Source organism: Gopherus flavomarginatus, chromosome 2 (assembly GCF_025201925.1).
Source record: "Gopherus flavomarginatus isolate rGopFla2 chromosome 2, rGopFla2.mat.asm, whole genome shotgun sequence".
Taxonomy (NCBI): Eukaryota; Metazoa; Chordata; order Testudines; family Testudinidae; genus Gopherus; species Gopherus flavomarginatus.
This window is the reverse complement of record NC_066618.1, coordinates 150,713,440-150,730,890: the sequence shown is the minus strand read 5'-3', so window position 1 is coordinate 150,730,890 and position 17,451 is coordinate 150,713,440. Positions and strand designations below refer to the sequence as shown.

The window sequence follows — 17,451 nt, the reverse complement described above, 5'->3', positions numbered from 1 at the left end:
CGTCTCAACCCTGCTTGGAGGGCTCTCTCAGGAGTGACTTTGGAGCTCAGCCTCCCAGACCCACTCATTCCCTTGCCTCTCTGCAGAGGGGCCAGTCAGCGGCAGCCATTTCCTTCAGCTCCATTAGGTTCTGCATAGAGTTCACCAGGTCACTTCCCAAAGTGTCACCACCTACTATAGCTAGCAGACGATACCAATGAGCCCAGGCCGCTGGTACACTCAGGGCCGACACTAGGGAAAATGGCGCCTGGGTTAACTTGTATTTTGGCACCCCTAGACCCCGCTGCCTCCCTGTTGCCTCCCCACCATGACCCCGTCCTCCAATGCCTCCCACCAATCCCCGCATCAACCCTGGACCACGCTGCTTCCCTGGGCACCAGCCCCTCTGCCTCTTCCTCCCTCCATTGCCCCAAGCTCCCTTCTGTGACCTCTCACCCCAGGCCCGCCCTGCTCTTTGCCTCTTGAGCATGGTGCCCATCTGATCATGACGCCCTGGGTGGTCTTCCCAGTCACCCACCCATAAGGCTGGCCCTGGGTGCACTGGCCAGGGACTCAAACTTAAAGGTTCTGTCTCATCACCCTTCCCCTGAACCATCCAATCTCCCAGACAAAGTGGCTGGAACAGGGTGTGAACTATGCCAGTTTAGCCTCCGTGAGCAGCTACACACTGGCCTCATCTGTCCTGGGGCTGGGCCCCAATTTCAGCCATCAGTGGCCCGCCCCAGGAGAAGCTCCAACTGTTGAAACCTTTAGAATAGACAGGCTAAACTGCTCTTAGCCATGACTGGCTCTGGAGCAGCGCTCACCGCAGTTTATGCCAGTGCCGCTGGAGCTGAAAGAAGCGTGCAAGGTAGATGGCCCCATCTCTCTCTACAGCTTCCCTAAAGTGGGTCAACAAAAAGCGACCACAGTGGCAATTTTGAGTCACAAAACATTTATTTCCTCTTGCTTGCTCCCCACGTACAGAATTTCAAAGCTGCATTTAACCAAGGGGAAAAACCAGAAAAGGAAGTCGCTTATCCCAATGTATCTGAGCTGCAGTGAGCGAATAGCCGTTAAGTGGAAGTTTGGTTAGAAAAAAGCCACACAGATATTGAGACGTGATTACAGTATTTCTGAAGGAGCCGTAAGCAAAGCCACCAACGTGTACAATCCAACCACACAACTCCCCATCTAGCCAGCGGCCCAGAGCTTGGACTATATTTCAAAGCATTTTATAGAGATCTAGACGCAAAAGCCCCATTGATCTTAATGAAAGTGGCACTAAATTATCCAGGTGGTAATTTAATAATTCAGGAGATAATGTTTGGCATGGCCAGCTATGTTTCTGATAAATGTAGCAAAACATTTTCATCTGAATATCTACAGGGGTATTTATTGGCATATTTCACTCATTCACAGCACATGGTGACGTGGCTAATTTGCACTTCCCATTGAGTTCATATAGCAGAGCATAGTCTAATCCAAAGTATGGTGGGTTCACACTTAATAAAACACCAAAGGGAAGATTAAGAAACAGTTTAACAGTTTTAGCAATGACTTGGAAGAAAACATAGAAGCATCACCGAAAGTTTGCAGGTGACACAAAAATTGAGAGAGTGGTATATAACGAAGAGGACAGGTCACTGATACAGAGAGATCTGGATTGCTTGGTAAACTGGGTGCAACTAAACAATATGTGTTTTAATACAGCTAAATGTAAATGGATACATCTGGGAACAAAGAAGGCAGGCCATGTTTTACATGATGGGAGACTCTACCCTAGGAAGCAGGGACGCTGAAAAAGATTGGGGGGGTGCGGTGGATCATCAGCTGAACATAAGCTCCCAGTGCAATGCTGTTGCTACAAGAGCTAATGTGATCCTGAGATACACGAACAGGGGAATCTCGAGTAGGAGCACAGAGGTTATTTTCCTTCTATATTTGGCACTAGTGTGACCACAGCTGGAATCCTGTGTCCAGTTCTGGTGCCCACAATTCAAGAAGGATGTTGCTAAATGGGAGAGAGTTCAGAGAAGAGCCACAGGAATGATTAAAGGATTGGAAAACCTGCATTATAGTGAGAGACTCAAAGAGCTCCATCTACTTAGTTTAACAAAGTGAAGAGGTGGCTGATCAAGTCTATAAGTATCTACAGGGGGATCAGATATTTAAGAATGGACTCCTCAGTCTAGCAGAGGAAGGTCTAACAAGAGCCAATGGCTGGAAGTTGAAGCTAGATAAATTCAGACTGGAAATCATATGTACCTTTTTAATGGTAAGAGTAATTAACCATGGGAACAATTTACCCAAGATCATGGTGGATTCTCCATCACCAGCAATTTTTAAATCCAGATGGGATGTTTTTTCTAACAATTGTGCTCTAGGGATTATTGTGGGCAGCTCTCTGGCTTGTGTGACACAGAAGATCTCACAATGGTCTCTTCTGGCCTTGGAATCTATGTGAGGGAGCATAAATCCGGTGAGAGATATCTAAGGATTCAGTCCAGCTAACACCTTAACCTTGCCTCTGCTGCTTCCTACTGCAAGGCGTTCCGCTGACTGCAATGAGCATGTCCAGCATAGGCAGCAGTGCACTCAGGAGTAAAGTTCCTGCAGAAATAGATCCGTACTCATAGCATCCAAGCACTATAAGGTGGCTAATGGGATTTGGGAGCTCTCTAAGGAGATCAGAACCTGCACCATGGCCCTGAGTCAGGAAAGAACATGAGCCACACTAATTTGAAGCATGTGTTTAAGTGCTATATTGCCCACAGCCGCTTTCCTGACCTGGGTCTAAGAGCACCGCTAATGCTACCACAGCATTTCCTTGGGGCTACATGCTGCATAGGACCATATTTGTTAGTGCAATGCCCAATCCTACGTGAACCCATGTGACTGGGTCACAGGACCCTTGACGGTTGACCCTGATGCAGGGGCTGGAGCTCCTTTTGGGATGGGTACCTAGTGATGCTGGCACAGAGATTCTGAGAGCAGGGGCTCATCCTGCCCTCCTCTGCTCTGAGTTTGTAGCAGGGCCTGGCTGTGACCTTTTGCTGGATCTTTAACAGCAAATGCTTTGCTCCCAACTATGTGTTGAGTGTTTGTGTTAACTGGAGGTTAATAAAAACCAAGACCATAAAAACCAGCCTGGCTAAATATCCCATCCCCTCTCAACTGCTCAGGATTTGCTTCCTTGGTGCCGGTGATGTCATGATGCCACGAGTTCTGGAGTCACCAGAGAATCTCCCAGAAAAAGGAGAGCGGATAATACTTTAATTTCAAGGACTAAAAAGAAGCAAGCAATATCATTTGGGGTGAAGGGGGGAACCTCTGAGGCCTTCGTCTTCCACTGCATACCCCAAGTGTCTTCCCATCGCAGGCGGCTATTAGGTCAGAATCCTTTTAAAATAGAACTCAGTGATCTCTGTCTCGCCTATGCGGTTGGTGATGCGGATGGGCTCGCTGCTCTTCTGGGAGGTGGAGAGAAACCAGCCCGGGTAGGCGGCCGACTCGAAGCGGTGGATGCTGCCTTCAGGAATGTTGTGGAAAGTGAAGCGAGCAGCTTGCTCCTTGTTTTTAAATAATTCCATGATATTCTTATCCTGAGCAGGGAAGAGAAAGGAAGATGCCGTCGCAGGAAGCTGGATTATTTCCTGGGAACAACATTCCCTGGGCGTTTAGCCCTTAGTTCTGCTGACTCATTAAGAGTTCTGCAAGTGTCTGTTATTCCTAACCAGTCTCAGGACCAGCTAGGATAACAATGATCAGCCTACTGGTTATTTGTGCATGGCTCGCTATCTGCGACTGGTCATCAAAGTCACACGCTACTGATCCTGTTCACTGATTGGCTGAATGTAGTTTTATAAACAGGGGACTAAAATCGCAAATATCCCTGTTGGCAGGTGACAATGGATGGTTGTCTATCCCTTCCCCAAACATTTATGGGAACATAAGCCCACTTGTAGGAGGGGCTTACCCGCCTCTGGCTTTGGGCCTATTTGCTGCCTCGGTTTCCCTTTCCTCCCCAGTTAACTGAACTTCACACTGCCAGTGTTTTCTCACTAACTCTCCCCTTTGGGAGTCTGGTTTACTAGCACAAAGTTCTAAACACACAGATCTTCCCCCAACCTTCCTAGGGGGCTCACTGCCTCGGGTCCAGGCCCTGAGTCCTCTCCCTGCTGAGCTGTTCTTCCTAGCAGGTCTCTCTCCCAGCTCTTCCTAGGTCTCCTTGCTGGCTCTTTCCTAGGACTGGAGTGAGCATCCATCCCCAGGTCTGCTCTCCCTGCAGTCTCCTCTGATTGCCCTCATATCCCCCAGGAGGCCTTGTACACAGGGCCAATGCAACCTATTAGGCGACCTAGGTGGTTGCCTAGGAAGCTAGGATTTGGGGGGCTGCATTTTCTTTGACAGTGACCGCGGCATCCGGATCTTCGGCCACCCCGGTCGCTGCCGGCATTTAGGCAGAGGGAGTTGGGGCAGAGGGGCGCAGGGAGGGCCGCCTGCAGCAAGTAAGTGGGGGTGACATGCAGGGGAACTCCCTGCCCCAGCTCACCCCTGCCCTGCCTCCTCCCCGAGCACACTGTGGCTGCTTCACTTCTGCTGCCTCCCAGGCTTGCAGTGCCTAAGCTGATGAGCACTGCAAGCCTGGTAGGTGGGATAAGTGAAGCGGTGATAGCGTGCTCAGGGTGGAGGTGGAGCAGGAGTGAGCTGAGGTGCGGGGGGTGCCTCAGGGTGGGGGAGTGGGGAGCTGCCGTGGGGGGAAGGGCGCAAGTTGGAAATTTCGCCAAGGACGCGAAACATCCTTGCACCGGCCCTGCGTATACATCCCATCACATGACTCTGGTCTTCATTCCCTTCACCCTGGCAGGGTCAGATCAAAATTAAAGGTCAGATCACTCTGTAACTCTGTCCATATGGATGCCCATGAACTGTGCATCGCATGGGACCACAAACATGGCAAATGAGGCACCAGTTCAGAGCTCCAATGCATTTTATTGACCACCATTCCGTCCATATTGGACCAGTTCCATGGTGGGGAGAGAAGATTCCTCCATCAGCTCCGCTCCTGCCAGTGGCAAGGACAAATCCTGCTGAAAGTAAAAACAGCCAGTGCCAGCCTGTGGTTTCAAGGCCTGGGCAAGTGAGCTTGGAAGCTGAGGGGCAGGAGCCGGACCCTGATTCCTCCTGCCCCCTTTGTGTCTCCAAGATGGAGCAGGGTCCAGGGCAGGGCCTGCTGCCCCTTAGCTTCTTGCTGCCCCCGATGGGCACATGGGTCCCACTCACCAAGCTCCTACGTGAACAGCCTTATCCAGGAACCACATCCACCCCACTCAGCCCCCAGCACTTGTCTGATCCACCAGGAGCCCTGCAATGGCTGGACCGGAGCAGCCCACAGCTCTGGCTACTTCAGGATCCTGTCCCTGGTGGGAGCCAGAAGCAGCCACCTGAGAGGAAGGTGCAAATTCTGCTCCTCAAGGCTGGTAGCTCCCCTGCTGAGGACACTCACCTCCAGCTGCAGCTTGGGTTCGGCCGACGTTCCGCATGACAGGCAGCTTTTTCCTTCCTGGACGCCCAGGATGATGGGATTCTGTTTGCCCTCTATGAAGCGGTTGGGCACCACGCTGAGTTTCTCTGCAGGGGGAACACAAGACGACTCAAGTCCCTAGACTGCCAAGAGTCACTTTGCCACAGGGGCAGGGAGAGGCAGCATTGATCCACCCCTCCAAGGAGCAACCATGCGGCAGCCCTTGAACCACAGACCTGGCCCTCTCCTGCCCCACCCTGGCTCCTGCTCTGCATCGAGCTCCCTGGCAGAATCTGCTGGGCTGGGGAAAGCAAGAGGCTCCGCACTCAGATTTCCTCCTTGCCAGGCACCGCCCCGGAGAGGGCATCGCAGCCCTCAACCCCTCTCTGTCTTGCTGGGGGGGAAGCGGCAGGACAGCCAGCGGGAGTAGGAAACGAGAGGGGGTGTGGAGCTCACCGGGGTCCGAGTTGGAGGCCTCGGCCACAAGATTTTTGCTCTGCAAGCGCACGATCTTCTGCTTGGCATCACGCAGGGTGAAGATGAACGGCGTGGGAAGGGTCAAAATAGTGGAACTACCATTGTCTGGATGATGGAGAAAGGCAAAATGTTAATGCAGGACCTTAACTGTAGAAATTCTCCTACAGTGATGAGGATGTCCATCGGAAAGGAATCTGCCCCCTGGCAGCTTCATAGCTCTTTGCACTCCTCCCCTCCATTGCCCTGCAATATCATAGCATTGCCTGGCACCCCATGACCCCTCAGTGTGCACGTTGAATTCAGCTCCTTCCCTCTTAACTTGTCCCCTATAAACTATCCCAGGGAGAGCTTCTGAAAGGAAGCAGGTAACTGCCTAGGCCTTGCTGCTGCCCCTGCATCCCGGTCCCCGGACCATGCTCCAATGATACAGACTGGACTCTAAGAAATTGTATCTCCCTTTTTCTGAGAGTTTTCCCCTGACATCTGACCACAAAGCAAGCTTCTAGATCCCATGGGAGATGGTTTAGATTGCACATAATTCAGAGTATTGGGGCCAGATTCTGTTCTCAGTGTAAACTGGGGATGCAAGCAGAGGTACTGGAACAATTTGTATAGTCAGGGTGCTGAGATCCATTGAACTACACTGTAAACCAGGAGGTGCAGCAGAACCCACTGTAAATGGGTGGACTCACCCCCGCGGCACCTCTTGCTGGTTGCTTCAGGGAATTAACTCGATTCCCGCTACGGAGCACCCTCTGCAGGCCAGTGATCCACCTATCCTCTGCTGGCCCCGGGCCTCTCCCTGGACCTCAGTGCCCCTTTAACTGGGTCTCCCCCCCTCCCAGGGGAACTCCACTCCACTATCCACACTTTGCCTCAGTATTGGCTACTGCCCAGTCCTTGTCTAGCCCCACACCTGGGGCAGAGTGCAGTATCAGCCACTCATCATAGGCAAAGGGGTTTTGGCCTGGCTGCCTTTACCCACTCTCCAGCTACCCCTCTGCAAGCCCAGTACCTTACAGGCCTAGAATTAGGCCCTGCAGCCTGGGGAGTTGCTGGCCTAGGACTTCTCAGCTCCTAAGGCTTTTTCCCCAACCCTGCCTTCCTTTAGGTCCCCTGGGTGAGTCCCCAAGCAGCCAGGCCTGTCTCTCTCTCCCTGTCAGAGACAGACTCTCCTTACTTCTGGCTCCCCTGGCCTTCTTATACAGCCTTGTGGCTCAGTTTGGTGCGTGGCCCCCAGCTGCAGCCACTCCCGCCATCAGCCCAGGCTTCTGGCTCCAGCTACAGCTCCTTGTCAGGGCTGTTTAAACCCCTTCTCTCCCGGAGCAGGAGTCCACCCTGCTACACCACACACCCCACTCCCCGGCGCGTACTCCAGGAGGTGGAGGCCGCTTTGCCGCCCGCTGCTCGGGCCTACCTCGACCGGGTCCTGCGGGAGGGCACGCCCCGCCCACCCCCCACCCCAAGCTCTCCGGACCTTTTCATCGGGCCTCTGCCCCGTAGGCCCGACCGGCCCCCCCGTCCCTTCTCCGCAAGCCGGCTGCACAACCTGCAGCCGGTCCGTTTCCAAACCGCGCCTCGGAAGCAGCTCTACGCGCTCGTGCTCCACACCCTTCACTTCCTCACCTTCGTGTCCCGCCCTGATACGAAGTGGCGGGACCTCCTGCCACCTCTGGAGGGTGAGGAGCCCCGGTGGGTCAGCCTCTACTCCACCCTGGTCCCAAGGCCCACTGGGGATATCAGTTGGCGGCTCCTCCATGGGGCCGTGAGCACGGGCGTGTACTTGGCGCGGTTTACCCCTGTCCCGGACACCTGCCCCTTCTGCGGCGTGAGGGAGACCCTGGCGCATGTTTACTTAGAGTGTGCCAGGTTGCAGCCCCTACACCGGCTCCTCACAGCCATCCTCTTACGTTTCTGGTTACACTTTTCCCCTCACCTCCTTTTGTATGCACTCCCTATCCGTGGCCCCACGAAGTCCCGGGACCTCCTGGTCAACCTCCTCCTCGCCCTGGCGAAAAAGGCCATCCACGCGACCAGGGAGGGGAGGTTGGCCGATGGAGACTCCGGTGACTGTGGGGCTTGCTTCCGCTCCATGGTCCGATCACGCATCCGGGCGGAGTTCCTCTGGGCGGCGTCCACTGGCTCCCTTGACGCCTTCGAGGAGCAGTGGGCGCTGTCCGGGGTTCTCTGCTCGGTGTCCCCGTTAGGTTCCCTCCTTCTGACCCTTTGACCTCACTCCTGTCCCTGTTCTTTTATTAGTTGTCCCCCGAACTCAGTGGGTTCTGTGGCCCTGTGGTTCCTCCCCTTAGGCTGGGGGGGATCCTTTAGCAGTGGGCGGGCTTCGCCCGCCCACTTCCCAGACACCCAATAGGTACACCACACACCCCACTCCCCGGCGCGTACTCCAGGAGGTGGAGGCCGCTTTGCCGCCCGCTGCTCGGGCCTACCTCGACCGGGTCCTGCAGGAGGGCACGCCCCGCCCAGCCCCTACCCCAAGCCCTCCGGACCTTTTCATCGGGCCCCTGCCCCGTAGGCCCGACCGGCCCCCCCCGTCCCTTCTCCGCAAGCCGGCTGCACAACCTGCAGCCGGTCCGTTTCCAAACCGCGCCTCGGAAGCAGCTCTACGCGCTCGTGCTCCACACCCTTCACTTCCTCACCCTCGTGTCCCGCCCTGATACGAAGTGGAGGGACCTCCTGCCACCTCTGGAGGGTGAGGAGCCCCGGTGGGTCAGCCTCTACTCCACCTTGGTCCCAAGGCCCACTGGGGATATCAGTTGGCGGCTCCTTCATGGGGCCGTGAGCACGGGCGTGTACTTGGCGCGATTTACCCCTGTCCCGGACACCTGCCCCTTTTGCGGCGTGAGGGAGACCCTGGCACACGTTTACTTAGAGTGTGCCAGGTTGCAGCCCCTACTTCGGCTCCTCACAGCCATCCTCTCACGTTTTTGGTTACACTTTTCCCCTCACCTCCTTCTGTACGCACTCCCTATCCGTGGCCCCACGAAGTCCCGGGACCTCCTGGTCAACCTCCTCCTCGCCCTGGCTAAAAATGCCATCCACGCGACCAGGGAGGGGAGGTTGGCCGATGGAGACTCCGGTGACTGTGGGGCTTGCTTCCGCTCCATGGTCCGATCACGCATCCGGGCGGAGTTCCTCTGGGCGGCATCCACTGGCTCCCTTGACGCCTTCGAGGAGCAGTGGGCGCTGTCCGGGGTTCTCTGCTCGGTGTCCCGTTAGGTTCCCTCCTTCTGACCCTTTGACCTCACTCCTGTCCCTGTTCTTTTATTAGTTGTCCCCCGCACTCAGTGGGTTCTGTGGCCCTGTGGTTCCTCCCCTTAGGCTGGGGGAGGATCCTTTAGCAGTGGGCGGGCTTCACCCGCCCACTTCCAGGAAACCCAATAGATACACCACACACCCCTAATTCCAGCAGCAGCTATAGGTGCAAGGCCTGTTGTCTGACCCTGCCATGCCCCTCCTCGGTGCTGGGCCGAGGACAAGACTGAGCAGGAATTTGGCTGATGAGAAGGCACAAAAAGGAGTTTTGCCAGGCAGCCCTCTCAGGCCCTGAGATTCTCCTTTATCTGGATCCCGCGCCGAGACCCACCTGTCGTAACAAATCTGTCAAACAAATCCTTCATGTCTTTGTCCTGATTCCCACGGGGTTCACTCAGCCGTCCCCCTGACCCTGCTCCTGGCTGGAATGCCATTGTGGTGGACGTATGCCCGGTGCCTGTCGTGTCCTGGTGGGAGGGCGGTGGCTGGGAAGAACAGATGGACACCAACTCTCAGGCAGGCTGGTCCCATGAGGGGAGCCCCACTAGCCCTACTGAGCCAGGATGGGGGGCGGGGCAGAGCAAGGCTCATCTTTGGCCCACTGCCCCCTTCAGATCTTGGCAGCCAGCAGCACATGGCACGGGGTGTGCAGGGGTGGGACTGAGCCCCACCTGCCAAGCAACCTGATTGACTTGGATCTCAGCTCATTCCTCATCTCATCTCCCGTGGCCCAGTTCCAGGGCAGCTCCCCATGGAATTGCCAAAGGGGATGCCCGCCTCATGGCCGCGGCAGGACGAAGGCCGTGGACCAGCCATTGGCAATGCTGCCGGGGGTGGGATGCTTCCCCGCTAGGGCCTGGCCCAGGATGCAGCCGGGGGGGGCTACGGGTAGTGACCCCTCTCTGCCACTCTGAGAAGGCTCCAGACTGGCTAGCTGGGGCCAGGTTGTCAGCCCAGCTGCACCGACAGGGCTCGGCCAACCCAGGCTGCCCTACGCAGGAGGATCCAGACCTCACAGTGCCCTGTTAGCTGCTGGCAGGATGTGCTGGGCAAGGGGTGTTTCTCCAGCCAGGTAACTGACCCCCCCTTAACCCAGTGGGCCACTGGCAGTCCCACCCCTCGCTGCTCTGCCCCGGACAGGCCCCTGGGGCTAGAGCCAGGGAACAGCCCCTGCAGAGCGGGCCCCAGAGCGGGTCCAGGAGGCCAGGCTGGGTCCCCACCAGAAGGCTGTGCCCCTTTGGGATCCGCTATGGCCCAGCAAATCTGCGTATCTGGCTGCCCCTGCCCCGGGCTCAGCCAGGACTCTCAGCCATTTATACACGGGGCAGGGTGACACGAGTGCAGATCTGTACCGTGTGTGTGGAGGCCGATCCTGCTGCGGAGACGGAGCCCTCAGGGTCACTGGGAAAAGAACAAGGAGCCGTGAGATTTCTCTCCCTTAGGGAGCCAAGGGTCTCAGACATGGGAGCTGCGTCTGCATCACTCCCAGTTTACACCTTGGTAGGAAATTACTGTCTGAGATCGTGAGCGCAGACATTCTGGTGCCGTCCCAGCCCGCCTCCAGGCCCACTGCCCCCACCTCTTCTAGTTTGGCTACTCTCCCATGATTGGGGTGGGGTGAGATCTGATCAGTTCTAGAATTTAGTACTCAGAAATCCCTTCATTTCTTCAACCCTCCGTCTCCCATAGCTAGTTTCTCTACCTTGCAATGTCTCTTTCTCAAGATGTGATGTATGCAATCGTGGTGTAGTAACACACTCCAGCCCGCCCCAGAGGTACAGCCGCAACAGAGTTTATATCCACATCTGCTGTGTTAATATTGCAAAATGCCTCGAAGGATGCAGCATTTCTTGCCAGAGCCATGGTGTCTCCTAAAAGTGTTGTCTATACAATGGTGCAGTGGGGCGACTCCCCGATTCCCGTGGAAAAAGGGTTAAAGTCAGCCCTGGGAGAACGCTGTGGCTGAGAGCTGCTAAGCTGGGCTGATTGGGGAAGCGGCTGCAGCTGGGCCATGCCCCAATCAGGCCACAGCTGGCCTGTATAAAAAGGCTGTGAGCCAGCAGCCCAGAAGTAGTCTTTCTCCAGGCTGGGAGAGAGCAGGGCCTGCCTGCAGAAAGGGTACTGGGAGTAAAGCAGGGCTGGGGAGAGCTAGGGGAGCTCCAGGCTGGCAACTCCCCAGGCTGCAGGGCCTTGTCCAAGGCCCATAGAGGTACTGGAAGGCAGCAGGTCTGACCATCCCTCCCCTTGCCTATGATAAGTGGCTTTTACACTGCAGCCTGCCCCAGGGAGTGGGGGCTGCGTGATGACTGGCAGTAGCCCAGACTGAGGCAAGGTGGAGATTAGAGGGTTGAGGGTTTCCCAGAGAGGGGAGACCCATAGAGACTGGTGAGGTATTGCCAGGGAGCAGGGGCAGCCCCAGGGTAAAGGGGCACCAGGGTCTAGGAGGGACACGGGGCCAGCTACAAGTGAGACACCCACCTCCAGAGGGCACCCAGGCTGGAAAAGGACTAATTCCCTGAGATGACCAGTAGGAGGTGCTGCAAGGGTGAGTCCCACACCTTTACAAATGGGAACAGATTTACCTGGAGACTGTCCTCAGATCCGTTAGTTTTGTGAGATCTCTTGGCAGGGCTGATTCTGAAAAGGAAAGAGAGAATTGTTTCTTTGTGCTCCCCCATCTGTCTGTATCCACCTGCTCTTGGCTTATAGTTAGATTATCAGCTCTTCAGGCTGTCTGTACAGCACCTAGCACAGCAGGAGACTGGGCTGGGACTAGTGCTCCTAGGTGCTACCACAAAATAATAGAAAAGCATCCAGAGGACAAGCACAATAACAAGCAAAGCTAGAGGAAGGACTAAAACCATCTTGGGTGTTGCTGAAGGCCCAGGGTCTAGCAGTGGAGGAGAGGAATATTCCCAGCAGCAGCTCTGTCAACAGCAATACCTGTTGGGCATCTAGTTTGAAGCTCCTTCTGTCACAGGCAGGCTCAGGCTGGGCTCTCTGTAGCGATCACCCAGCTATTTATACTGGGAGGGGTTGTTCTCACGGGAGAGATTACAACATGCAAATAACCCATGCATTAGGAATTCCAGCATGGCTAAAAGATCCTTCTGGAACCAACTGGCAGAGTAGCTGAAAAGAGCCAGATACCAACTCATTCAGGAGATTCACTCTGCAGATCCCCCAACCAGGCTGGCTTCGCGTAGCAGCTGTCCCATTGTAGCTAATCAGCCACAGATAACTCATTGTAGCCCACTGGTGGGAGCGCTAGGTCTGAGCATGCTGAGGTGCACCAAGTGCCCATGAGGACATGGACAATGTGCAGCTCACGTGCTCAGGAAGAGGGCCCAACTCTGCTCCATTACTCCAGTGTAGATCCAGAGTAACTGCACTGAGGACCCCATCCAATGCCCACTGGCCCGGAGAAGAACACTACAATCGCAGCATCACGTCCAGAGGGCGCTTGTCTCCTTTGGTTTTTACTAATTGTTCCCCCTGACCCAGTTCCCTATTGCTTGCTGAGCTTGGCAGGCCCAGGACACCTGTAGTGGTCCCAGCAGCAGCAAAGCTGCAATCACGTGACCACTTGGTGAGCTTGAACTAGGATAGGGGTAGGCAACCTATGGCACGTGTGCCAAAGGTGGCACGCGAGCTGATTTTCAGTGGCACTCACACTGCCCGAATCCTGACCACCAGTCCGGGGGCTCTGCATTTTAATTTAATTTTAAATGAAGCTTCTTAAACATTTTAAAAACCTTATTTACTTTCATATATAACTAAACTATTGTATGTATAGACTTATAGAAAGAGACCTTCTAAAAATGTTAAAATGTATTACTGGCACATGAAACCTTAACTTAGAGTGAATAAATGAAGACTCGGCACACCACTTCTGTAAGGTTGCCGACCTCTGGACTAGGAGATGCCATGGGGAGTCTCTAGTGCAGGTGTGTAACCCACTGGTGAGCGCGTGTTCCAGGGCCCCTCTGTGCCCGATCCACAGAGGAGAGGAGCCTGGGATGGCCTCAGCAAAGATACGAGGCTAGGCCAGGTCCCGAGGCAATGACAATTCCCCATGGAGGGTTACGCTTGAGATCGGTCAGCGAGCTGGTATTTAATAGGGACTTACTGATTTGGTTCAAGGCTAATTTTGTAATCAGAACGTCTTGTGGTACTAAATCAAATGCCTGCCAGAAGCTTGTTTTGTTAACACAGCTACATTTGTGAGCCCAACGTGTAATCTCATTAGGAAAAAAAATCAGATTTAATTGACAAGACCTGCTTTTCATGCTGACTGGTGCATATTATCTTGTCGTCTAGTAACTCTTTGTTCGTTTGATTCTGGATCAGCTTGGGATGGACATCAGGCTAATTGGCCTCTAGTGACCCACATCATCCTATATAAATATTGGCCCATCACAAGCTTTGTGTGGTCCTTCATACGGGGAAGGGAAAGAACCCCCCTTCGTGGCTGTAGAAGCCCCACCCCCACTCTGCCCTACCCGTCATGCTTGCTCTCTGAGAGGGGCACATCCAATGGATCTGTGCAGTCACAGCTATCACTGGGACCCTTCCCCAGCTGCCCCCCAAGCTCGTCTGTGGCAGTGTGGATTAAGCCTCCTGGAGCAAAGAGCTGCAGCATGCAAGTGTGCAGACACCCCATCCTTCCCTTTACACACTGGAACGCCCAGGCTGCTTTGGGGTCCGGGCCCCGTCCCCACTCATTCCATTCCCCTCTCCCTCTATCATTTGCTCTCCCCCACCCTCACTCACTTTTACCAGGCTGGGGATGAAGGCTCCAGCTGGAGTTGCAGGCTCTGTGGTGGGGCTGGGGATAAGGGGCTTGGGATGCAGGAGGGGGCTCAGGGCTGGGGCAGGTGGTTGAGGTACAGGGTGTGTGTGGATTCTGTGGTGGGGCCAGATGTGACATTATTGACATGAAGTGGGACCGTATAGATCATTGTTGCAACCAAGGTCCTGTAGTGGCACCAAATCTGGTACAAAGGAGGTCAAATAAGGTGTCTAAGACAAGGTTATGGGTTGCTGGTTATGATTATGCTGTCTGGATGCATGTATCATTTTTGTATTTAAAGTCATAAGTATTGGCTGTAGACTATCTGTATTTCAAAATTATGCTGTGCTTCTGGGAGACTTCCCACACAAGTTGATGTCAGCTCTGCCTAGCCTGCTTGATGGCCCATTAAGGACCATCAGCTATACAACTGGCACACTGAGAGAAGGCAAATACGCCTTGAGACTCAGCAAAATATGCAGGGACTGGCCCATGTGACTCCAGACTCCATTTTGCTGTAATTTTCCACAGTAAGAACAAAGAGGTTCTTACACTTGGAAAAGACTATAAAAGGCTGATGCCTCATCTCCATCTTGTCTTCAATCCTGCTTCTTACCTCTGGAGGAACCTTGCTACAAACTGAAGCTCTGAACAAAGGACTGAATGACCCATCCCAGCTGTGGATGTTCCAGAGACTTGATTTGAACCTGCAGTTTATTCCATCACTGCCACAAGCCTGAACCAAGAACTTGGCCATTACAGTATGTCATTGATTCCATTTAACCAATTCTAGCTCTCGTCTATATTTCTTTCTTTTATGAATAAATGTTTAGATTTTAGATTCTAAAGGATTGGCAACAGCATGATTTGTGGGTAAGATCTGCGTTGTATATTGATCTGGGTCTGGGGCTTGGTCCTTTGGGATCACAAGAGCCCTTTTTTCTTTTACTGGGGTATTGGTGGTGATACTGGGAAACTGGAGTGTCTAAGGGAATTGCTTGTGTGATTCGTGGTTAGCCAGTGGGGCGAAACCAAAGTCCTTTTTGTCTGGCTGGTTTGGTTTGCCTTAGAAGTGGAAAAAACCCAGCCTTGGCCCCAGCCCTGCTTTAAGCAATTTGTCCTGAATTGGCACTCTCAGTCAGGTCCTGCCAGAACCAGCATCATTACACCAGGGATGAGAGGTTTGGGGTGAAGAAGGGGGCTCAGGCTTGGGGTGTTGGGGAGGCTGCAGGCTCCAGGAGTTTGGGTACAAGAGGGGACTCTGGACTGGAGCATGGGATTGGGGTGCGGGAGGGGGTTCAGGATGCAGGGTCCCAGTAGCGCTTACCCAGGAAGCGGCCACCAGGTCCCTGCAGTGCAGCCCCTAGGCGTATGGGCGGCCAGGGAGGCTCTGTGTGCTGCCCGCAGGCATCGCCCCTGCAGCTCCCATTGGTTGTGGTTTCTGGGCAATGGGAGCTGTAGAGCTGATACTAGGGGGCAGGGGCAGCACATGGAGCATCTCTGGCTGCCTATGAGCCTAAGGGCCGCAAGGACCTGGCAGCCACTTCCAGGAGCTGTGCGAAGCTAGGGCAGTCAGAGAGCCTGCCTTACTTGAAAGCCCCTGCTGTGCCGCCGACCGGACTTTTAACAGCCCAGTTGATGGTGCCGACCGGAGCTGCCACGGTCCTTTTTTGACTGGGTGTTCCAGTAAAAAACCAGACACCTGGCAACCCTGTTCCCAATAGCATCTCCGAGCAGCTGGCCCCTCCCATGCGTTTGTCATCTTCCTCGTCATTGTGGAAGGCAGGACGGAGCAGAGTCTACGCAACAGGAACAACGCATGGCTTGAAGGGGAGACCAGCCCACTAACTCAACCTGCTTGCTCAAGAGTTGTAAACACTGGGCCTGCCTGAGCGTGCTTCGCTTCCTTAGCAGTCAGGATTTGACGAATTTCCTACTCATCCTGAGAGTCATCCTGGACAGGGTGAGGCCTGAACTTTGTCATCTGCCTCTGAACTTTGCAGTGGAGAATCAAACACAAAACACCTGCAAAACAAACACCTCTCAGGTCTTCACCTACTGCAAAGGAACCAAAGCCCCATTTTTTTAATGTCACAGGTCACCCCAAAACTCCCTCTAGTGTTTGCCACCCTGTACTGCATCTACTCCTGCCTGCTCTAGTCCATTGCAAAAAGCCTGTATACATTTCCTTGTCCTTGTGACTCAGCCACGCCGAGAGACCCCCTGTGGCCTTAGGCAGCGGGGAATGGGCCCAGTTGGCTCTGGCAGTGTGTGGAGATTCCCAGGCAGCACCGTCACCTCTACATGCCTGCCTCTCCAATTTGTTTCTTTGTCCTTTTTGCTTGGTTTATTGATGGGTGTAAATAGTCCCCTTCTGCCCTCTCCCCCCTCGCACACCTGGGAACATCACTCACCTCTACCGAAGGATGCAGCACAGCAAGGCAGGCTCCAGTCCAGCTCCCCTCAGTCCCTTCGGTTCTGCTCCTGGGACGCAGCTGGGGAATGGATAGAGTTGGCCCATCACTCATACTTCTGCTTACTGTTTCCTGCCTGGTTCTGTGACGCATGGGGATCCTTTGCAGACAGCTGAGAACTGTCCAGGTTCTCTGCTCAGCATCCTCCTTTGGCGCCCTCCCTTGGACCTCCGCCACCATCAGTTTTTGTCCCCTGAAACCTGTTGTTTTCTGGGTCTTGCTGAGGGGTCAGTTGCAGGGGTGGGTCTTTAGTTCTAGGTGGACCCAGGATTCATATAGGCCTGTCTGGTTCTGCTCTGACCTGTGCCACCCTGGCTGTGCTTTTTTAACCCCTCCTGAACACCCCATAACAAGTCTGGGAAAAGGTGATCTTTGGTGCTGGGTGAATGACAGATGTTTGCTCTGTTAACTGGCCCTTTCCTGCTCTGTGGATCTGTTCCCCAGCTGTCCCATGCTCACCTGCAGCATTTACAGAGCTAAAAGATTTTCATCTACTCCCATTAGCTCCACAAGAACCAACCCTGCCCTGGATGAGGGGGCTAACCTGCAGCCTGGTTCGCACATCGACAACAGTCGTTCCTGCCGTGGGAATCTTTCTGGGGGTTGATGCAAGGGCCGGGAAGAACCCAGCTTAGCTCTCAGATCCCAGAGTGGGTTTGGAGGGAGCTTTGACCTGGAGTCACAATAAACATGGAGCCCATGATCCTCTTCCGACTGTCACTTTTCAGCACAAAGCCTCTCTTTAACTGCCAGTGCAGCTGAATCTCTCGCTCAATTACGCAACACCCGCTGGATCTGACAGTTTGCCTGCACTGGTTCAGCTTGTGGCAGTTCCTCTTGCAGACCTACAGCTAGTTGTAACCGTTCATCCTAAATGTTCTTCTGGAAGTTGCTCAGGAAAGGCAAGTGGTGTTGGCGGGTTAGTCCCC

The 17,451-nt window shown here is 54.2% G+C and overlaps 1 protein-coding gene across 3 annotated transcripts; it reads right to left on the bottom strand.

Moving 5' to 3' along the window:
- Positions 1-982: 982 nt before the first annotated feature.
- LOC127043611 (interleukin-36 receptor antagonist protein-like) lies at positions 983-17,228 on the bottom strand. Of its 3 annotated transcripts, XM_050937594.1 has the most exons (8): positions 17,067-17,228; positions 16,463-16,543; positions 11,839-11,893; positions 10,609-10,657; positions 9,588-9,741; positions 5,963-6,088; positions 5,489-5,613; positions 983-3,584 (listed from the first exon to the last, which is right to left on the bottom strand). In XM_050937594.1, the coding sequence occupies exons 5-8, from the start codon at positions 9,688-9,690 to the stop codon at positions 3,369-3,371; spliced, it is 570 nt and encodes a 189-aa protein (XP_050793551.1). In that variant the 5' UTR covers positions 9,691-9,741; positions 10,609-10,657; positions 11,839-11,893; positions 16,463-16,543; positions 17,067-17,228; the 3' UTR covers positions 983-3,368. The 3 variants fall into 3 exon arrangements, with proteins under 3 accessions (XP_050793551.1, XP_050793552.1, XP_050793553.1); XM_050937595.1 differs by lacking the exons at positions 16,463-16,543; positions 17,067-17,228 and adding an exon at positions 12,200-12,212; XM_050937596.1 differs by lacking the exons at positions 11,839-11,893; positions 16,463-16,543; positions 17,067-17,228 and adding an exon at positions 11,735-11,819.
- Positions 17,229-17,451: the final 223 nt, after the last annotated feature.

Bases quoted from the DNA above. Each gene is read 5' to 3' on its own strand.
- LOC127043611 (XM_050937594.1), bottom strand. From the start codon at position 9,690: ATGGCATTCCAGCCAGGAGCAGGGTCAGGGGGACGGCTGAGTGAACCC. The intron at 5,614-5,962 runs GTGAGCTCCACA...TTCCCCCTGCAG, and splicing joins GGCCTCCAACTCGGACCCCG to AGAAACTCAGCGTGGTGCCC. The intron at 3,585-5,488 runs GTGAGTGTCCTC...TTCCCTGCTCAG, and splicing joins AACCCAAGCTGCAGCTGGAG to GATAAGAATATCATGGAATT.